The sequence below is a fragment of the Gasterosteus aculeatus genome, chromosome 18 (assembly GCF_964276395.1).
Source record: "Gasterosteus aculeatus chromosome 18, fGasAcu3.hap1.1, whole genome shotgun sequence".
Taxonomy (NCBI): Eukaryota; Metazoa; Chordata; class Actinopteri; order Perciformes; family Gasterosteidae; genus Gasterosteus; species Gasterosteus aculeatus.
Window position 1 is genome coordinate 16,531,024 of NC_135706.1, and position 16,779 is coordinate 16,547,802.

At 48.4% G+C, this 16,779-nt stretch overlaps 1 protein-coding gene across 4 annotated transcripts in view; it reads right to left on the reverse strand.

Moving 5' to 3' along the window:
* The window catches only part of pex7 (peroxisomal biogenesis factor 7), an 18,861-nt gene continuing 2,082 nt past the window's right edge, over window positions 1–16,779 (reverse strand). For 2 of the 4 annotated variants that reach the window (XM_040160965.2, XM_040160968.2), the window contains exons 6-11: window positions 16,561–16,669; window positions 11,922–12,028; window positions 11,392–11,505; window positions 9,966–10,021; window positions 4,028–4,124; window positions 1–510 (exon numbers count right to left, since the gene is read on the reverse strand). In XM_040160965.2, the coding sequence (XP_040016899.2) occupies window positions 427–510; window positions 4,028–4,124; window positions 9,966–10,021; window positions 11,392–11,505; window positions 11,922–12,028; window positions 16,561–16,669 (567 nt within the window). In that variant the 3' untranslated portion in view covers window positions 1–426. The remainder of the gene's footprint in view (window positions 511–4,027; window positions 4,125–9,965; window positions 10,022–11,391; window positions 11,506–11,921; window positions 12,029–16,560; window positions 16,670–16,779) is intronic. The other 2 variants (XM_040160969.2, XM_078093814.1) reach the window with 1 other exon arrangement.

Sequence of the window (16,779 nt, forward strand, 5' to 3'; positions counted from 1 at the left end):
TATGTGATATTTGCATATTTATTAAAAGGCACAAATACAAACCATTGATGACTTTTCACCGGTGAGGTCAGTCACAGGACATTTTAAAACGCAGCATCAGCGGTGATGATGGATCAACGTCCTCATTTACATAATTCAGTCACCCAAAGGTCCATCAAACATTTCTAACTTGTTTCAGATCAGATTTAACGTACTGGAACTTTCCCCAAAGCTGGTGAGGTGTGTGTGTGTGTGTGTGTGTGTGTAGCACGTTGTGGGGACCTCCATAGATGGACAACGCAATGTAGATCTCATGGTTTAAAGTTGTCGTTAGAGGTGAGCGGTAACACTGTAGCAGTGAAGGTTACATCATCGCGCTCATTTCATCGTTTTGTGTTTTTTCTTCTCTGGTTTGTAAAAGACATCGTGAGAACTTGTGTGTTTGATCTACGATGCTCTATTGTGTGACCCAACAGACAAACAGGCAGGTGTGTAGATCTTCACCGTCTCATCCCAGGAACAGTCCACCACCTGCAACAAAGAAACGATCAGCAACAAGACGAGGTCGAAGCTAAAGAGCTGGTAACCTTCTTCAGAAAGATTTATGTTTGTGGAAATGATCTAAACGTCTGTTAAATAACGACATACATCAATCTGCTGTGGTCTGGTGTGTTCGGGCGGGTCACGTGTCAGAGTAACACAAGAGGCGGATGATTTCACCGGGAAGTCGACCACGTCTTAAAGCTTTAGTTTCCACCAGATTGAAGGTTCTCTACCAGACAAAGTGGAGGCTGCACAACATCCGTCCACCAGCCAGTGAGACCCGATGACTACGCCTACTTCCTCCACCCGGCCTACGACTACGAACTGAAGCACCATCTGGGCTCAATACCAGGTGTCAACACAAACTCACAGCCTGGTTGTGTTTTAAGCACTGAAGCTGAAACAAGCCGTCTGAGACGTCCCTGAGTCGCCCCTGAGACGTCCCTGAGACGTCCCTGAGACTGAGATGTCCCTGTGTCGTCCCTGAGTCGTCCCTGAGACGTCCCTGAGACGTCCCTGAGACATCCCTGAGACGTCCCTGTGTCGTCCCTGAGTCGTCCCTGAGATGTCCCTGAGACGTCCCTGAGACTGAGATGTCCCTGAGACGTCCCTGAGTCGTCCCTGAGACGTCCCTGAGACGTCCCTGAGACTGAGATGTCCCTGAGTCGTCCCTGAGTCGTCCCTGAGACGTCCCTGAGACTGAGATGTCCCTGAGACGTCCCTGAGACGTCCCTGTGTCTTGGTGCAGCAGGTGAAGTCTGGACACTCAGGGAGTCCTGGCGTCTCCTCTGGAGGACACTTAAGTTCCACTTAAATGACCCTCCATCATCCGCTTTGGGGACGAAGACGTCCCCCGTTCTCTCATCGTTCCTCTCTAATGTGCACTTCCTGTCTCAAGGCCAAAGGATGGACTCACATCATGTTGTTTTCCTTTGGACTAAAAAGGACATTTTTAGAAAAACGTTCTTTGTTTGATTTTCCTTCGTGTGCTTATGTTTGCGTCACGCTGGACAGTCAGAGCTTTCTGCTCTTGTAATTATCTCTAATGAACATAATTGCTTCCCGAGACCATCAAGCATCATAAGTTCACCACAGGTCAGATCTCTGCCTTTTTATGCGTTTCCAAAACACAAATATTAGAGAGCGACAGAAACTAATCACAACCTTCAGTCTGAGAATACCTTTCAGGACGTGGCTATCACCTGAGTAACATGCCTCAGTGAGGACGTGGCTATCACCTGAGTAACAGGCCTCAGTGAGGACGTGGCTATCACCTGAGTAACAGGCCTCAGTGAGGACGTGGCTATCACCTGAGTAACAGGCCTCTGTCAGGACATGGCTATCACCTGAGTAACATGCCTCTGTCAGGACGTGGCTATCACCTGAGTAACAGGCCTCAGTGAGGACGTGGCTATCACCTGAGTAACAGGCCTCAGTGAGGACGTGGCTATCACCTGAGTAACAGGCCTCAGTGAGGACGTGGCTATCACCTGAGTAACATGCCTCTGTCAGGACATGGCTATCACCTGAGTAACAGGCCTCAGTGAGGACGTGGCTATCACCTGAGTAACAGGCCTCAGTGAGGACGTGGCTATCACCTGAGTAACAGGCCTCAGTGAGGACGTGGCTATCACCTGAGTAACAGGCCTCAGTGAGGACGTGGCTATCACCTGAAGCTGGTTACACTTTGAAGATGATGAACGTGAAGCCGGTTTGTTGTATAATTACATATTGAACGACGGCTGTTAGAGCGAAACAACATGCAGAGGAGAGTTTGTGCAATAATTGCTGTGTGCCAGTTGCAATGCATGTTGGGACACCAAGTACCCGTCATGTGTGAAGCGTGCAGTTTGTATCGGGAGGGAGAATTTTATTTTACAAACGCAGAAGTTTGAAAGAAGAACATGCTGCTCCTTCAGCATCCTCTACCTCTCCCCCTGCTCCTCTTCCTCCTCCTCCTCCTCCCCCTGCTCCTCTTCCTCCTCCTCCTCCCCCTCCCGCTGCTCCTCTTCCTCCTCCTCCTCCTCCTCCTCCCCCTGCTCCTCTTCCTCCTCCTCCTCCCCCTGCTCCTCTTCCTCCTCCTCCTCCTCCTCCCCCTGCTCCTCCTCCTCCCCCTGCTCCTCCTCCTCCCCCTGCTCCTCTTCCTCCTCCTCTTCCTCCTCCTCCTCCCCCTGCTCCTCTTCCTCCTCCTCCTCCTCCCCCTGCTCCTCGTCCTCCTCCTCCTCCTCCTCCCCCTGCTCCTCCTCCTCCTCCATGTGAAGGTCTCAGATTGTGACACTTCGATGAGATGGATGTCTGGACTGATCATCAGGTTTATTGGGTTGCTATGGTGACGTCATGCGTCTCCTTCTTTACGTTCGTACATACATGTGCTTTCATCATCCCCGAATCAGCCTCAACATCGGGCCTCCCACTCTGCTCGCTCTCCGCTGAGGGAGCAGAGGAGAGACCCCCCCTCTTACCCACCGCCTCCCCCCCCACCTTCCCTCTCCCTCCGTTAATTAACTTTAACGATCCTAATGGAAAGAGAGCAGCGCCGGCCAAGACTGCAGCACAAAGAGAGGAGGAACAGCACGCGACAAAGTTCAAAGTCTGGCTTCCACTTCGATGTCCTTCTTCTTTTCTTCAGACACGAGTGAAGAAATAATAATTAACGCTGACAGGCTTGTTGTCGTATGTTCTGTCGGGGGAAGCGTCACACAGCGCTCGTAATCGCTGCTGGGTTGCTGTGGCAACGCTGCTGTGAGTGACAGCTCTGACACACCATGACAACCTGCACGATGCCTTTTAAAGGGCCTGTGGTTTTAACGAGGTGACAGAACCACTGAGCAAGGCAAAGGTTGCAGTTACAGCAGTTCTTCCTTCAAAGGAGCAGCCTGAGAACCAGTGAATGGTTTCATGCTCCTCACACACACCCACACACACACCTGTGTGTGTGTGGGTGTGTGTGAGGGAGGTGATCCATCAGACCTCAGCAGTGAGGGACCCACATCATGTGAACAAAGTGCTGACTTAGCGGATCACAGAGGAAGCACCAGTAGATCACAGCTGCCCCCCATGACACAAAACGTGCAGCTCGGTGGGGGGGCTCGACCCCTCCGGCTGGTTGCCGTAGGAAACCGTGCCCTTACCATGACGTCATGGGCTCGACCCCCCCCATGTACGCACTTCCACCTCGTCGTAATCGGAGTCGTGGAAACGTCCTGACTCAGATTTTCCAGCAGTTATTAAAATAGATACAAATGAACAGATGTTTGTTGGGGACACTTTCTGGGGAGAGTTAATCCACATGTGGTGCTTCAGTGAGTGTTTGCATGCAGGACGCAGTCACAAGGAACGGTTGGGGGAGGCGTCAACGACGCCGCAGTCCAAACCAGTCAGCTAGTGTGTGCGTGTGTGTGTGTGTGCGTGTGTGTGTGTGCGTGTGCGTGTGTGTGTCTGTGTGTGTGTGTGCGCGTGTGTGTGTCTGTGTGTGCGTGTGTGTGTGTGTGTGTGTGTGTGTTACCTGTCCGGGGTTGTGCAGGTTAAAGTCGAATCCACACACAAACTCTGAGTGATGCTCCACGGTCTCTAGAGGTCGGTTCCTTCTGTAATCCCAGAACCTGCACACACACACACACACACACACACACACACACACACACACACACACACACACACAGGGAAAGATCATTAAGGAGAAATTTAAAATGACTTTTCTAGCAAAAGAAGTTTAATTTAAGTTTATGAAAATTACATTTTCTCAGATCATTTCACAACAGATAGAAAATAATAAAATATTAAATCAGTCGTCCCCACATTTTGTCTTGAGGAAGATAATTATTATAAGATTGAGTCAGATTGAGTTCACTTGTACACAAGTACAGAACCCGTCCGACAGACGAGGAGTAAGAGAAGAGAGGCGATAAAACACCTCCAGACACAAGGCCTCAGCAGCCAATCGCACTAATTGAAAGACCACGTCCCTCGAGTGTGTGTGTGTGTGTGTGTGTGTGTGTGTGTGTGTGTGTGTGTGTGTGTGTGTGTGTGTGTGTGTGTGTGTGTGTGTGTGTGTGTGTGTGTGTGTGTGTGTGTGTGTGTGTGTGTGTGTGTGTGTGTGTGTGTGTGTGTGTGTGTGTGTGTGTACCAGAAGCCCTGACTCGGCAAACATCCACAATCCACTTTGCAAATGTAATGAAATCATTTTCAGAGGGAACACTGCAGCTCCTATTGGGCTCCATCAGACCCGTATTAATACACACACACACACACACACACACACACACACACAATGGTGTATATATACACATACACAAGCGAGCATGAGCAGTGATTTACACCAAAAACTCACTCAATATATTATATCTCTCAATACCTGATACCTTTCAAACTGATCTGCTTCAGGCTTTTGAAGAAGCAGCATCTGTGTTTGTAGCTTGTGAAGAAGAAGGTGTCACATTTCACGTAGTTAATCAGCATTTAATACTTTCTGCTGCTGCTTAAGTGTAAATATCAGATCCGTATTGATGGACCATCACATGGAAGGGCTGGGATCAGGGCGAGGAGAACTGGACCATCACACTGGTCCACGAGGACACAGTGGGACTGGTTTGGTTGGGATGATGTCATCGTGTCCCAGTTAGACAAACACACTACTTTTGTCCTCCGTTTCCACCAAGGTAATTATTTATCTTCTATTGTATTCCATTCACCTTTGTTTGTGCGTCACACGACAGGCAGGAAGTCATTACCGGAGAGGAACAAAGAGAAGAACATTTCAGACGAGGGAAGTGACAGGAGACAAAGACAGAGGGAAAGAGACAGGAAACCACTGGACTTCAAGGGTGGGGAACAAGACCTCCTGAGAAAGCCTGGACGGTGGAGAACCAGACCTCATGATGTGACCTGAAAAGTGGAGGACGTCTGGTCCTCAGGAGGCCTGAAAGGTGGAGAACCAGACCTCATGAGGACACATGAAAGGTGGAGAACCAGACCTCGTGAGGACACATGAAAGGGGGAGAACCAGACCTCATGAGGACACATGAAAGGTGGAGAACCAGACCTCATGAGGACACATGAAAGGTGGAGAACCAGACCTTGTGAGGACACATGAAAGGGGGAGAACCAGACCTCATGAGGACACATGAAAGGTGGAGAACCAGACCTTGTGAGGACACATGAAAGGTGGAGAACCAGACCTCATGAGGACACATGAAAGGTGGAGAACCAGACCTCATGAGGACACATGAAAGGTGGAGAACCAGACCTCATGAGGACACATGAAAGGTGGAGAACCAGACCTCATGAGGACACATGAAAGGTGGAGAACCAGACCTTGTGAGGAAACCTTCGACACTAAATGGTAATTTTGACCGTGTTTCTGGTGACGGGAGAATAATTAAAGTGTGTTTTTAGAAACAAAGTGATCGATAAACTTCTGGACGTGTTTTAACATCTGCTAACGTCTGATGAGTTTCAGGGGTCATCAAACATCTGAAAGGATGAGGAGCATAGATTCCGTCATCGGAGAGAACATCACAGAAGAAGAAGCCCCCCCCCCCCCCCCCCCCTCGCCTAGAAGGATCCGATCAAAACCAGGTACAGACAGTGGGGGGGCGGGGCAATGGGAGTGTGCTCAGGTGTATTTGCATAAGGCCGTTGTGCATTCACGTCTTTGTGTGATGAACACACAGGAAGGCAGGTGTGTGTGTGTGTGTGTGTGTGTGTGTGTGTGTGTGTGTGTGTACACGTGACGGAGCTTCACATGTAATAAAGTGAACTCCAGCTTGTGCTCGATGTCTTTGAAGAAGAAAGTTAGATAAGAAGATTAATTGCCACTCTCATATCGGCAGTGAATATGAAGCTACAGCCTGGAGACCGTTAGCTTAGCTTAGCATCATTTAGCTTAGCGAGGGGAAAGCGTGAGCAGCTCTTCTGAAGATCCTTTATTCTTATAGTTTGGTCCGGAGTGAAAACATCGATTCAGCCTTTAACGTGGAATATCGGACAACGTAGCGACAGAAGTTATAACGTTCAAAGAGGAAGCTGATAAGCACTTGGAGGAGAGACGACAGGCTGGAGATGATTAGCGCTTCCTGCAGTCGGCCCTGATTGGTGCTCACAGGGTCCACACACACGTTCGTCTGTAGCTCCGCCTCCTTCCCGCTTGCAGTGATGGACCCTGACACGCGTTATCGCACAGTAATGAGCGGATTAAGGATTTTCTCAGAGAAACAAGCTGAGATTCAATTAAAGATACACAGCCGGTTTGTAGTATAATGCATGAAAAATTAGATTCTTTAATCAGAGAATAGCTTGGAGGCGGCGGTGCAACAGAATTCTTTTCTCAGCCTTTTGAAGTCATTATTGGTTAGAGATGGGGGCTGTTACATAGATTCCAATACGCTCTCAGTTTTAGCTCTGCTTTTGGTCTCCACCACCAGCAACATCAGCCTTTAGCTGCTCAGAGCTGCGCTATGTGAGCCAGCTGTGGTCGCTAGCTGAGTGCGTCGCCTGTGTGATGCTGGGTTTGGTAAAAACAACAGCTGCTGTTATGATTGAGTCATCCATTTGTTTGTGGCCTGACGTCTCGACCCCATTTTGCCCTCTTGGATCACACGTTGGATGACGTTGTTATTTTCTTTTAAAACCAGTGAACAGGAAGTGACACCACTTTGTTTAAGTCTCTGGTAGCGTCCCCTGCTTTATGGTCTGTTGGAGACCTGTCAATCAGTGTGTAGCCCCGCCCTAAAGCGTCCCCTGCTTTATGTCTGTTTGACTCTAAATGGACCATAATTCACTAAATGAACATCATGTTGTGTTGAAGAAGACTTGAAACTAGAGACTGAGACCATAAATGTTCACAATGTTTACTGAGGGAATAAATCAACAGAGAAGTAGAGTAATTTCCTCATAGACGTCTATGGGAGCAGAGGAGTCGCCCCCTGCTGGTCACTACAGAGAAGTAGAGTCATTTCCTCATAGACGTCTATGGGAGCAGAGGAGTCGCCCCCTGCTGGTCACTACGGAGAAGTAGAGTCATTTCCTCATAGACGTCTATGGGAGCAGAGGAGTCGCCCCCTGCTGGTCACTACAGAGAAGTAGAGTCATTTCCTTATAGACGTCTATGGGAGCAGAGGAGTCGCCCCCTGCTGGTCACTACAGAGAACGCAGCTTTGACGCGTGTTAAAGGTCAACAGTGACATGTCGGTGAGAAGGAGCCTCTTCTTAAAATAAAAGATTCCTTAATGGATTACTTTGTTTACAGCCTTCTAAATGCTGTTTAGTTGTTTTGTATTTGTTTCAGACTTCTTACTTTGAGCTAACGGTACGTGTGTGTGTGTGTGTGTGTGTGTGTGTGTGTGTGTAATGAAATCAGTACTCAGCCCTGAGTGTTTGAGCACACCAGGAGGGGCCGAGCCAAGACGCTGCATCAGGTTGGGGGAGGTAATGGAGGGGGAGGGTTACCCGGTGCATTGGTGGGCTGCAGCCCATGAACCCAATCAAGCAGTGACCTGGATGTAGAGGACGGAGAAGCAGGCGAGGAGGGAGTGAAGGCAGATCGAGGGAACCCCCACAGCACCTCTCCTCTGCTCTCCCGCAGGATAAGCCGCCGAGGACCTGACACCCCGAAGGGAGGAATCTACGTTATCTAATAAAAGGATCATTTCTGTTATCGGACTAATGTGTCTGTCTTCCTGGTTGTGAAGTCTTGCCTCCACGTCACCCGGTTTGTGTGGATCAATGAAACAAACGGCTCTCACCACATTCATCTACCAGCTTTCCCTTTTTCTCCACAGCACATTTTTGTGTCAAAAAGCCTTTTGTTCTCTTATTTTACGGTTGTGGCTCAATTATTGAGGAATTCAGAAGGAAAAACAAATATACAGAAAATCCATCCCAATATTACAGTTCATTTTTAATAGTTAAAAGTGTTGCCAGACCAACATCATCATGTGTCGTTTATACTGAACCTTATATGTATGATGTAATATTGATTTAAATATAAATTCACCCCAGTTGAAGCTGTGTAATATATTGAGGAGATGCATGAAAAGTACATTTGTAAATGCAAATGATCAATTAGGAAAATACCTCCAGAAGGCCACGCCCCCTCCACACCAGGTCTGATTGATTTCATTATCGATCAATTTGACGAGATCTTCCATAAAAAAAGAGAAATATGATCACTACATTTCAACCACAGCGGAGGCGACGGCTTTAAACTGATTATTTAGCCTGAAGAGACGAAGATATTCACTTTACAAAGAAGAAAAACATAGAAGCAGGATTCCATCTCATTCATCATTTATCCATCACAGATCTCATCCACCTATGAATGGATTCATGTATCTGACCTCTGACCTCTCTGCAGAACGAAGCAGCATGTTCTCATACGCGATGTTATTAGCTCTTCTGTATCTTTATCTCACGTTAGCACAGTGTCCCCTCAGCAGGATGATGGAAAGAAACGCAGCGTCAGCAGAAACCGCTTCCACCGCTGCTCCTGTTTAACCTCCAGAAGAAGCTTTCACATATTCAAATGTGTCTGTTTTACCCAGAATGCAAACTCTATATTTCAGAAGTAAAAACAACCTGCATCCTCTGTAGTGACCAGCAGGGGGCGACTCCTCTGCTCCCATAGACGTCTATGAGGAAATGACTCTACTTCTCTGTAGTGACCAGCAGGGGGCGACTCCTCTGCTCCCATAGACGTCTATGAGGAAATGACTCTACTTCTCTGTAGTGACCAGCAGGGGGCGACTCTTCTGCTCCCATAGACGTCTATGAGGAAATGACTCTACTTCTCTGTAGTGACCAGCAGGGGGCGACTCCTCTGCTCCCATAGACGTCTATGAGGAAATGACTCTACTTCTCTGTAGTGACCAGCAGGGGGCGACTCCTCTGCTCCCATAGACGTCTATGAGGAAATGACTCTACTTCTCTGTAGTGACCAGCAGGGGGCGACTCCTCTGCTCCCACAGACGTCTGAGGAAATGACTCTACTTCTCTGTAGTGACCAGCAGGGGGCGACTCCTCTGCTCCCATAGACGTCTATGAGGAAATGACTCTACTTCTCTCTTGATGTATTCCCTCAGTAAACATTATAAAGTTTATGGTCTCAGTCTCTAGTTTCTAGGAGTCAAACAGACCATAAAGCAGGAGAAGCTTTAGGGCGGGGCTACACAATGATTGACAGGTCTCGACGAGCTTTGTCCGGTCTGGGATTTTCCTGTTCGGACAGCATCATTTATTATTAACCTCTAATCAAGCAATACGTAGCACACGAATCATTCTCCTGCGTTTCCAGCTTCCTCCCTCGTGTTTACTATTAATTAGTGGGAGCAAACACCTCGTTCATCTCCATATATCCCGTTATTGTCACATGACACGTGCGTGACACCTGCTCTTTGAGTACTTTGACAGACGACATGACGGCTCACAGCGATGAAAGATGATCTCACCTGACGGTGAAGTCGTAGGAGCAGGACGCCAACGTGGCCTCACTGAACGGAGAGAACTGCAGGAGGAGACCAGATATCATCAGTAGTATCTGCATCCACAGAACGGCCTCCGAGGAGTAAGTGAGTACTAATAACTGATCATGAAGCCTTTCACTTCCTTTCTGCTTTGTCCAGTGGATCAATAGCAGCAGACACACACACACACACAAAGGCTGGATCGATTACCAACACCTTTACTGAAAAACACATCTTGAGCCGACAGCAGCTTATTCAGGCGAAAGTGTGTGTGTGTGTGTGTGTGTGTGTGTGTGTTCCTTTGTCACGTCAGCATGTGTGTGAAGGGACAAGCATCTAATCTGAGTAAGTGGGAAGTGTTTGGGAACTCCTCTGCAGCTGCCTTTTACCACACACACACACACACAGTAGTGTGTGTGTGTGTGTGGTCTTATTAAGTCCATTCAAGTGGCTGTTTGATGCTGTCATCGGCTGTGTGTGTCTCTGTATATCTCTGTGTATCTCTGTGTCTGTATGTGTGTCTCTGTGTGTATGTGTGTCTCTGCATGTCTGTGTGTGTGTGTGTCTCTGCATGTCTCTGTGTGTGTATGTGTGTCTCTGCATGTCTGTGTGTGTGTGTCTCTGCATGTCTCTGTGTGTGTATGTGTGTCTCTGCATGTCTGTGTGTGTGTCTCTGCATGTCTGTGTGTGTGTCTCTGCATGTCTGTGTGTGTGTGTGTGTACCTGTGTGTCTCTGCATGTCTCTGTCTGTGCGTGTCTCTGTGTGTGTACCTGTGTGTCCCTGCATGTCTCTGTGTGTGTATGTGTGTCTCTGCATGTCTGTGTGTGTGTCTCTGCATGTCTGTGTGTGTGTGTGTGTACCTGTGTGTCTCTGCATGTCTCTGTCTGTGCGTGTCTCTGTGTGTGTACCTGTGTGTCTCTGCATGTATCTGTCTGTGTGTGTACCTGTGTGTCTCTGCATGTCTCTGTCTGTGCGTGTCTGTGTGTATACCTGTGTGTCTCTGCATGTCTCTGTCTGTGTGTGTCTCTGTGTGTGTACCTGTGTGTCTCTGCATGTCTCTGTCTGTGTGTGTCTCTGTGTGTGTACCTGTGTGTCTCTGCATGTCTCTGTCTGTGCGTGTCTCTGTGTGTGTACCTGTGTGTCTCTGCATGTCTCTGTCTGTGCGTGTCTCTGTGTGTGTACCTGTGTGTCTCTGCATGTCTCTGTCTGTGTGTGTCTCTGTGTGTGTACCTGTGTGTCTCTGCATGTCTCTGTCTGTGTGTGTCTCTGTGTGTGTACCTGTGTGTCTCTGCATGTCTCTGTCTGTGCGTGTCTCTGTGTGTGTACCTGTGTGTCTCTGCATGTCTCTGTGTGTCTCTGTGTGTGTACCTGTGTGTCCCTGCATGTCTCTGTGTGTGTACCTGTGTGTACCTTGACTCTCCTGACGGCGTAGGCGTGGCCGAGCAGCGTGCTGATTGGCTGCTTCACGTTCCTCAGGTCCCACACACACACGCTGCAGTCCACTGAGCCGGTGGCCACGATGTTCTGCAGAAACACAACAAGTCACATTTGTGTATTTAAGGCATCAATAAGCCCCGCCCCCAATCTGTCAACCCTACAACTCTCATCACATATTTTATTATATCAAAGACTAAAAGGGAACCCCTCACATCAACATAATTAAAATCTCTCGGCGTAGCTTCAGCAGCTAGCTTAGCATCAGTGTGCTAACGCTAATTAAGGTTCTCTGCTAATGGGGCTTGTTCGGCCCAAATTTGGAATGAAAACCCAGAAGGTGACCTCATAACAGTTTGTCTATTGATAGTTTCCACGTGGTTGTGAACGAGGAAGTGAAGAGGCCCTGAAGGCCACACGAGGGGCCGCAGGGGGGGTCCAACAAACCACCGTCTCCTCCTGACAACTAGATAAGGTTCTAACATCGACCACATCTGTCTGGTCACCTGGTCATATTTGCACCAATCGCAGCTCAGGATCTCGGCCCTGTGCGCCGGGACGGCCAATCGACACGCGGCGCTCTTCACGTCCCAAATTCTGAGGGTCCCGTCGCCTGACAGCGAAAGAGAGAGAGACATATTTATATACACAATCTGCATGGCAGGAAAGAAGAATCTGTTCTTGTGTTTGGTGGTTTCGTTGGTTCTGCCGCACGGTGCTTTGTAGCAACCCTGAAGGCCCGTGGTGGTCTGCAGTCTCCTCCTCCTCCTTCCTCCTCTTCCCCCTCCTGCTCACCCCCGGTTGCTTGCCCCTGATGGCTCCATCATGGCTTCATCTCAGCGATGCGTGTTGGATGATGACCAGCTTCAAAGATGGAGTCTCGATGTCTCACTATTTCAGCTTATTGTGTGTTATTACAGCTGGAACATCCTGATGTGTCGCACATGAAGAACCTGGCAGCTCCACCTCCTTGTTCTCCCTCAGGGAAATAGAGGGATTTATGCTTCAGTGGTCCAGAGAACGAGGAGGAAGGAAGGTTTTAAGCGGACTCAGATTCAACAACACTAATATCGATGAATCGTGGAAACAGGGTCATGGGTTTGAATTCACAGCTCACAATAAATCCAGATTGTTTTAAACTCTCTTCTTGGCTTCACCTGGTGTTTACTGACCACTCTTCCTCTTCCTCCTCCTCCTCCTCCTCCTCATTGTTAATCGCAGCAATAGATGGAAACACCAACACCTCCTCCAGCAGAGCGACCGCTCGCTATCGATTCGTCCATCGCCGCTTCCACGCTTCACTTCCTCTCCTCTCTTCCTCTCTCCACCTCTCAGCCGCAGTGGTGTAAAAGTCAAGTGGAAAACATGCCCAGTAGACAGTGTGGGGGGGGGGGGGGGGGATGCTGATACAGCAAAGTCCCGTATTTACCAAGTAGGTAAAAGAGTGAGAGCCCTTTAAGGAAGTCCACCTCTAATGTTCTACAGGATACACACACCATCAGGAACATGTATGTACCTTGTGGAGGTCACGTGACTGCGTCCACCTCTCCACTAATGTGCCTCAAAATACGAACCAAGGTGACGGTCTCATCCGAGTGGTTCCAGTACTCTCACCTCCCTCCCCTCCCCCAGAAGATGACCTTCAAACATCAGCAGCCATCAGTGTGGTGAAGCAGGATTGGATGCTTGAAGATCCAGCCAGAGGTGAGAACCTCTCCAGCGCGCGCTAATGCTAGCTAGCAGTGTTTCACAACTCAACCCGTCTCTCTCAGCACAGCACTCTTTAATGACAGAAGGTCTGATACTTAATGTACTTGGAAACATGGTCCTTGTGTCAGAAAGCTGCATTCTTTCTGGTGACCAGCAGGGGGCGACTCCTCTGCTCCCATAGACGTCTATGAGGAAATGACTCTACTTCTCTGTAGTGACCAGCAGGGGGCGACTCCTCTGCTCCCATAGACGTCTATGAGGAAATGACTCTACTTCTCTGTAGTGACCAGCAGGGGGCGACTCCTCTGCTCCCATAGACGTCTATGAGGAAATGACTCTACTTCTCTGTAGTGACCAGCAGGGGGCGACTCCTCTGCTCCCATAGACGTCTATGAGGAAATGACTCTACTTCTCTGTAGTGACCAGCAGGGGGCGACTCCTCTGCTCCCATAGACGTCTATGAGGAAATGACTCTACTTCTCTGTAGTGACCAGCAGGGGGCGACTCCTCTGCTCCCATAGACGTCTATGAGGAAATGACTCTACTTCTCTGTAGTGACCAGCAGGGGGCGACTCCTCTGCTCCCATAGACGTCTATGAGGAAATGACTCTACTTCTCTGTAGTGACCAGCAGGGGGCGACTCCTCTGCTCCCATAGACGTCTATGAGGAAATGACTCTACTTCTCTGTAGTGACCAGCAGGGGGCGACTCCTCTGCTCCCATAGACGTCTATGAGGAAATGACTCTACTTCTCTGTAGTGACCAGCAGGGGGCGACTCCTCTGCTCCCATAGACGTCTATGAGGAAATGACTCTGGATTTATTCCCTCAGTAAACATTGTAAACGTGAGTTCATGGTCTCTTTTACGATGTGATGTTTGCTGGAGCTGCAAACCACCACCAGATCGTTTATCGACTTCAGCGCTTAGCGTTCGTTAATTCAATTTAACTTTGTCTGTTTCCAACCAGAACACTTTCTGTCTCTCACACACGCATGTGTGTGTGTGTGTGTGTGCGTGTGCGTGTGTCTGCCTGCTATCAATTATTTAACCAGACACTACCTGATATCATTGAACAAACACACATAATGAATGTGTGTGTGTACTTTAATATCTGGAATAAACACACTGAACAAACAGCCAGTGGAGAATCACACATTAGTCACACATGAAACTGGACAATCATATTATTTTTACAAATTAAATTTCATTGTAATCAAGACGTGATGATATGACGTTTGATTTTATATGCACACACACACACACACACACATATACCTATGTATGTTCATTTGTTGCATCTCTACTAAGAGAGCAGAAGCAAGCAGCTCTCATTCTGACCCCGGATCAGTCACGTTGAGATCATCAGAGATCATTACTGAGCAGAGGACCTTTAGTCCGATTCTTGAGTTAAAGCTGCATTCTCTGTAGTGACCAGCGGGGGGCGACTCCTCTGGTCCCATAGAAGTCCTTCTCTTTTCATGTATTCAACAACGTGTCAACATGGAAGGACCATAACGTCCTATCTGTGTGTGGACCATCAGGTCAGCCGGTCCTCAGTAATGGTTTTATTGTGGAGGTAAATCATTTAGCAGCAGCTCCAGAGCTCCACTGGAGGATTTATCTGATCCAACAAATAACACTTGACCTCCGGATTCAGAGGTTCAGATCACAGACGATCTCCATCTACCTGCTCAGTTTCCTGAACACGCGTTAGTGTGCTACAGTTGGTTTGGACTGAGTCTGTTTTCTGTTACATTTTGGGTTTAGTGAGTTTGTTCATCTTCCAACTTGATTGAGTTCCAGTTCATGAGGACGGTTAAATGAGACCTTTCAAAAGGTTTTAAACCTTATGAAGGTCACGTGGTTGAACCCCCCTCCACGTCTTTTGATTGCCGCCTGCTCCCAGAAACCAACACAAACGTGTTCGCCAGCTGGTTGGTAGCGTCAATGCCGTGGCTCCGCCCCCTGATAAGGTTGGTGCCCTCCCACTGGTCCACACTGATTGACTTGCTCTTGTCCGGAGCCAGGCTCAGTCGTCATGGTTACTATGAGGTAACATTAGAGCCCAAATAGCGCCTCCTGGATAATAAAGAGACTTCCAATGGAAATGAACCAATAAACCAGATACAGAGTTTGGATCCTTGCAGCACAGACTTGTGACACAAGCTTTAAATGAACATTCAAAAACAACACAACAGACCTAATAGGTGATCCGATGTTTCCTGCTTCATCTCTGAAACGGCCCGTTTCCCTGCTACTGCAGAAACAAACATTAAAAGGAAAGGAACCAAATAACCGAGTGACTCATAGGAGGCACGAGCTCTGCAAGAGCCTCGTTCACATCTGGAGCTGCACACCAGACCAACAGAAAGCAGCTGCAGCGCCCCCCGGGGGCCGAACCACGCCACTGCTCCCCCTGAGTGCTCCCCACTTTGTATTTTGACTTTGATTTGATTGTCTCAAAGTGTCCCGATTATTTATTTTACACATCATTTTTATAAGCTGACATATATGCTTAGGTTAAAAATTGTTAATTTAATTTAGTTTAGTGAAACTAATGAATGAAAGTTTTTTCCGTTTGGCTTGAGTACATGTTTAAAGTCAGCCAGTGAACCGGAAGTGACCATATAAGGTTGAGGAGGACGTAGAGAGGACGTATACGTCTCTGACCTGTCAATCTATGTGTAGCCCCGCCCCAAATCCCCAGCTTTATGGTCTATTTGACTCTAAATGGACCAAAAAGTACTAAATGAACATCATGTTGTGTTGAAGAAGACTTGAAACTAGAGACTGAGACATAAACTCATGTTCACAATGTTTACTGAGGGAATAAATCAAGAGAGAAGTAGAGTCATTTCCTCATAGACGTCTATGGGAGCAGAGGAGTCGCCCCCTGCTGGTCACTACAGAGAAGTAGAGTCATTTCCTCATAGACGTCTATGGGAGCAGAGGAGTCGCCCCCTGCTGGTCACTACAGAGAAGTAGAGTCATTTCCTCATAGACGTCTATGGGAGCAGAGGAGTCGCCCCCTGCTGGTCACTACAGAGAAGTAGAGTCATTTCCTCATAGACGTCTATGGCAGCAGAGGAGTCGCCCCCTGCTGGTCACTACAGAGAAGTAGAGTCATTTCCTCATAGACGTCTATGGGAGCAGAGGAGTCGCCCCCTGCTGGTCACTACAGAGAAGTAGAGTCATTTCCTCATAGACGTCTATGGCAGCAGAGGAGTCGCCCCCTGCTGGTCACTACAGAGAAGTAGAGTCATTTCCTCATAGACGTCTATGGCAGCAGAGGAGTCGCCCCCTGCTGGTCACTGCACAGAATGCAGCTTGAATGCTTCACTTTAAAGAAGCAGAGGTTGTCTCTGGCCTCTTGCCTCCTTTCTTCTCCTCCCTAAAAGACAGATCCATACGGCTTGTGTTGCGTGCGGTCCCACCTGAGGCTGAAGCAAAGCATCCTGGGATGTGAGGCGACCAGACGGTGCTGTAGATGACCCCTTCGTGGCCCCTCAGCGTGGTCAGCGAATGGCTGAGAGACGGGTCCCACTGCAGGAAATAACAAAATAAAAACCCCACAACGCCGTCAGGAGGAAAGGCAGAAAAAAAGTCCATAAATACAGAAGACGAATCAGGAACATTTATTGCCAAAATATGTT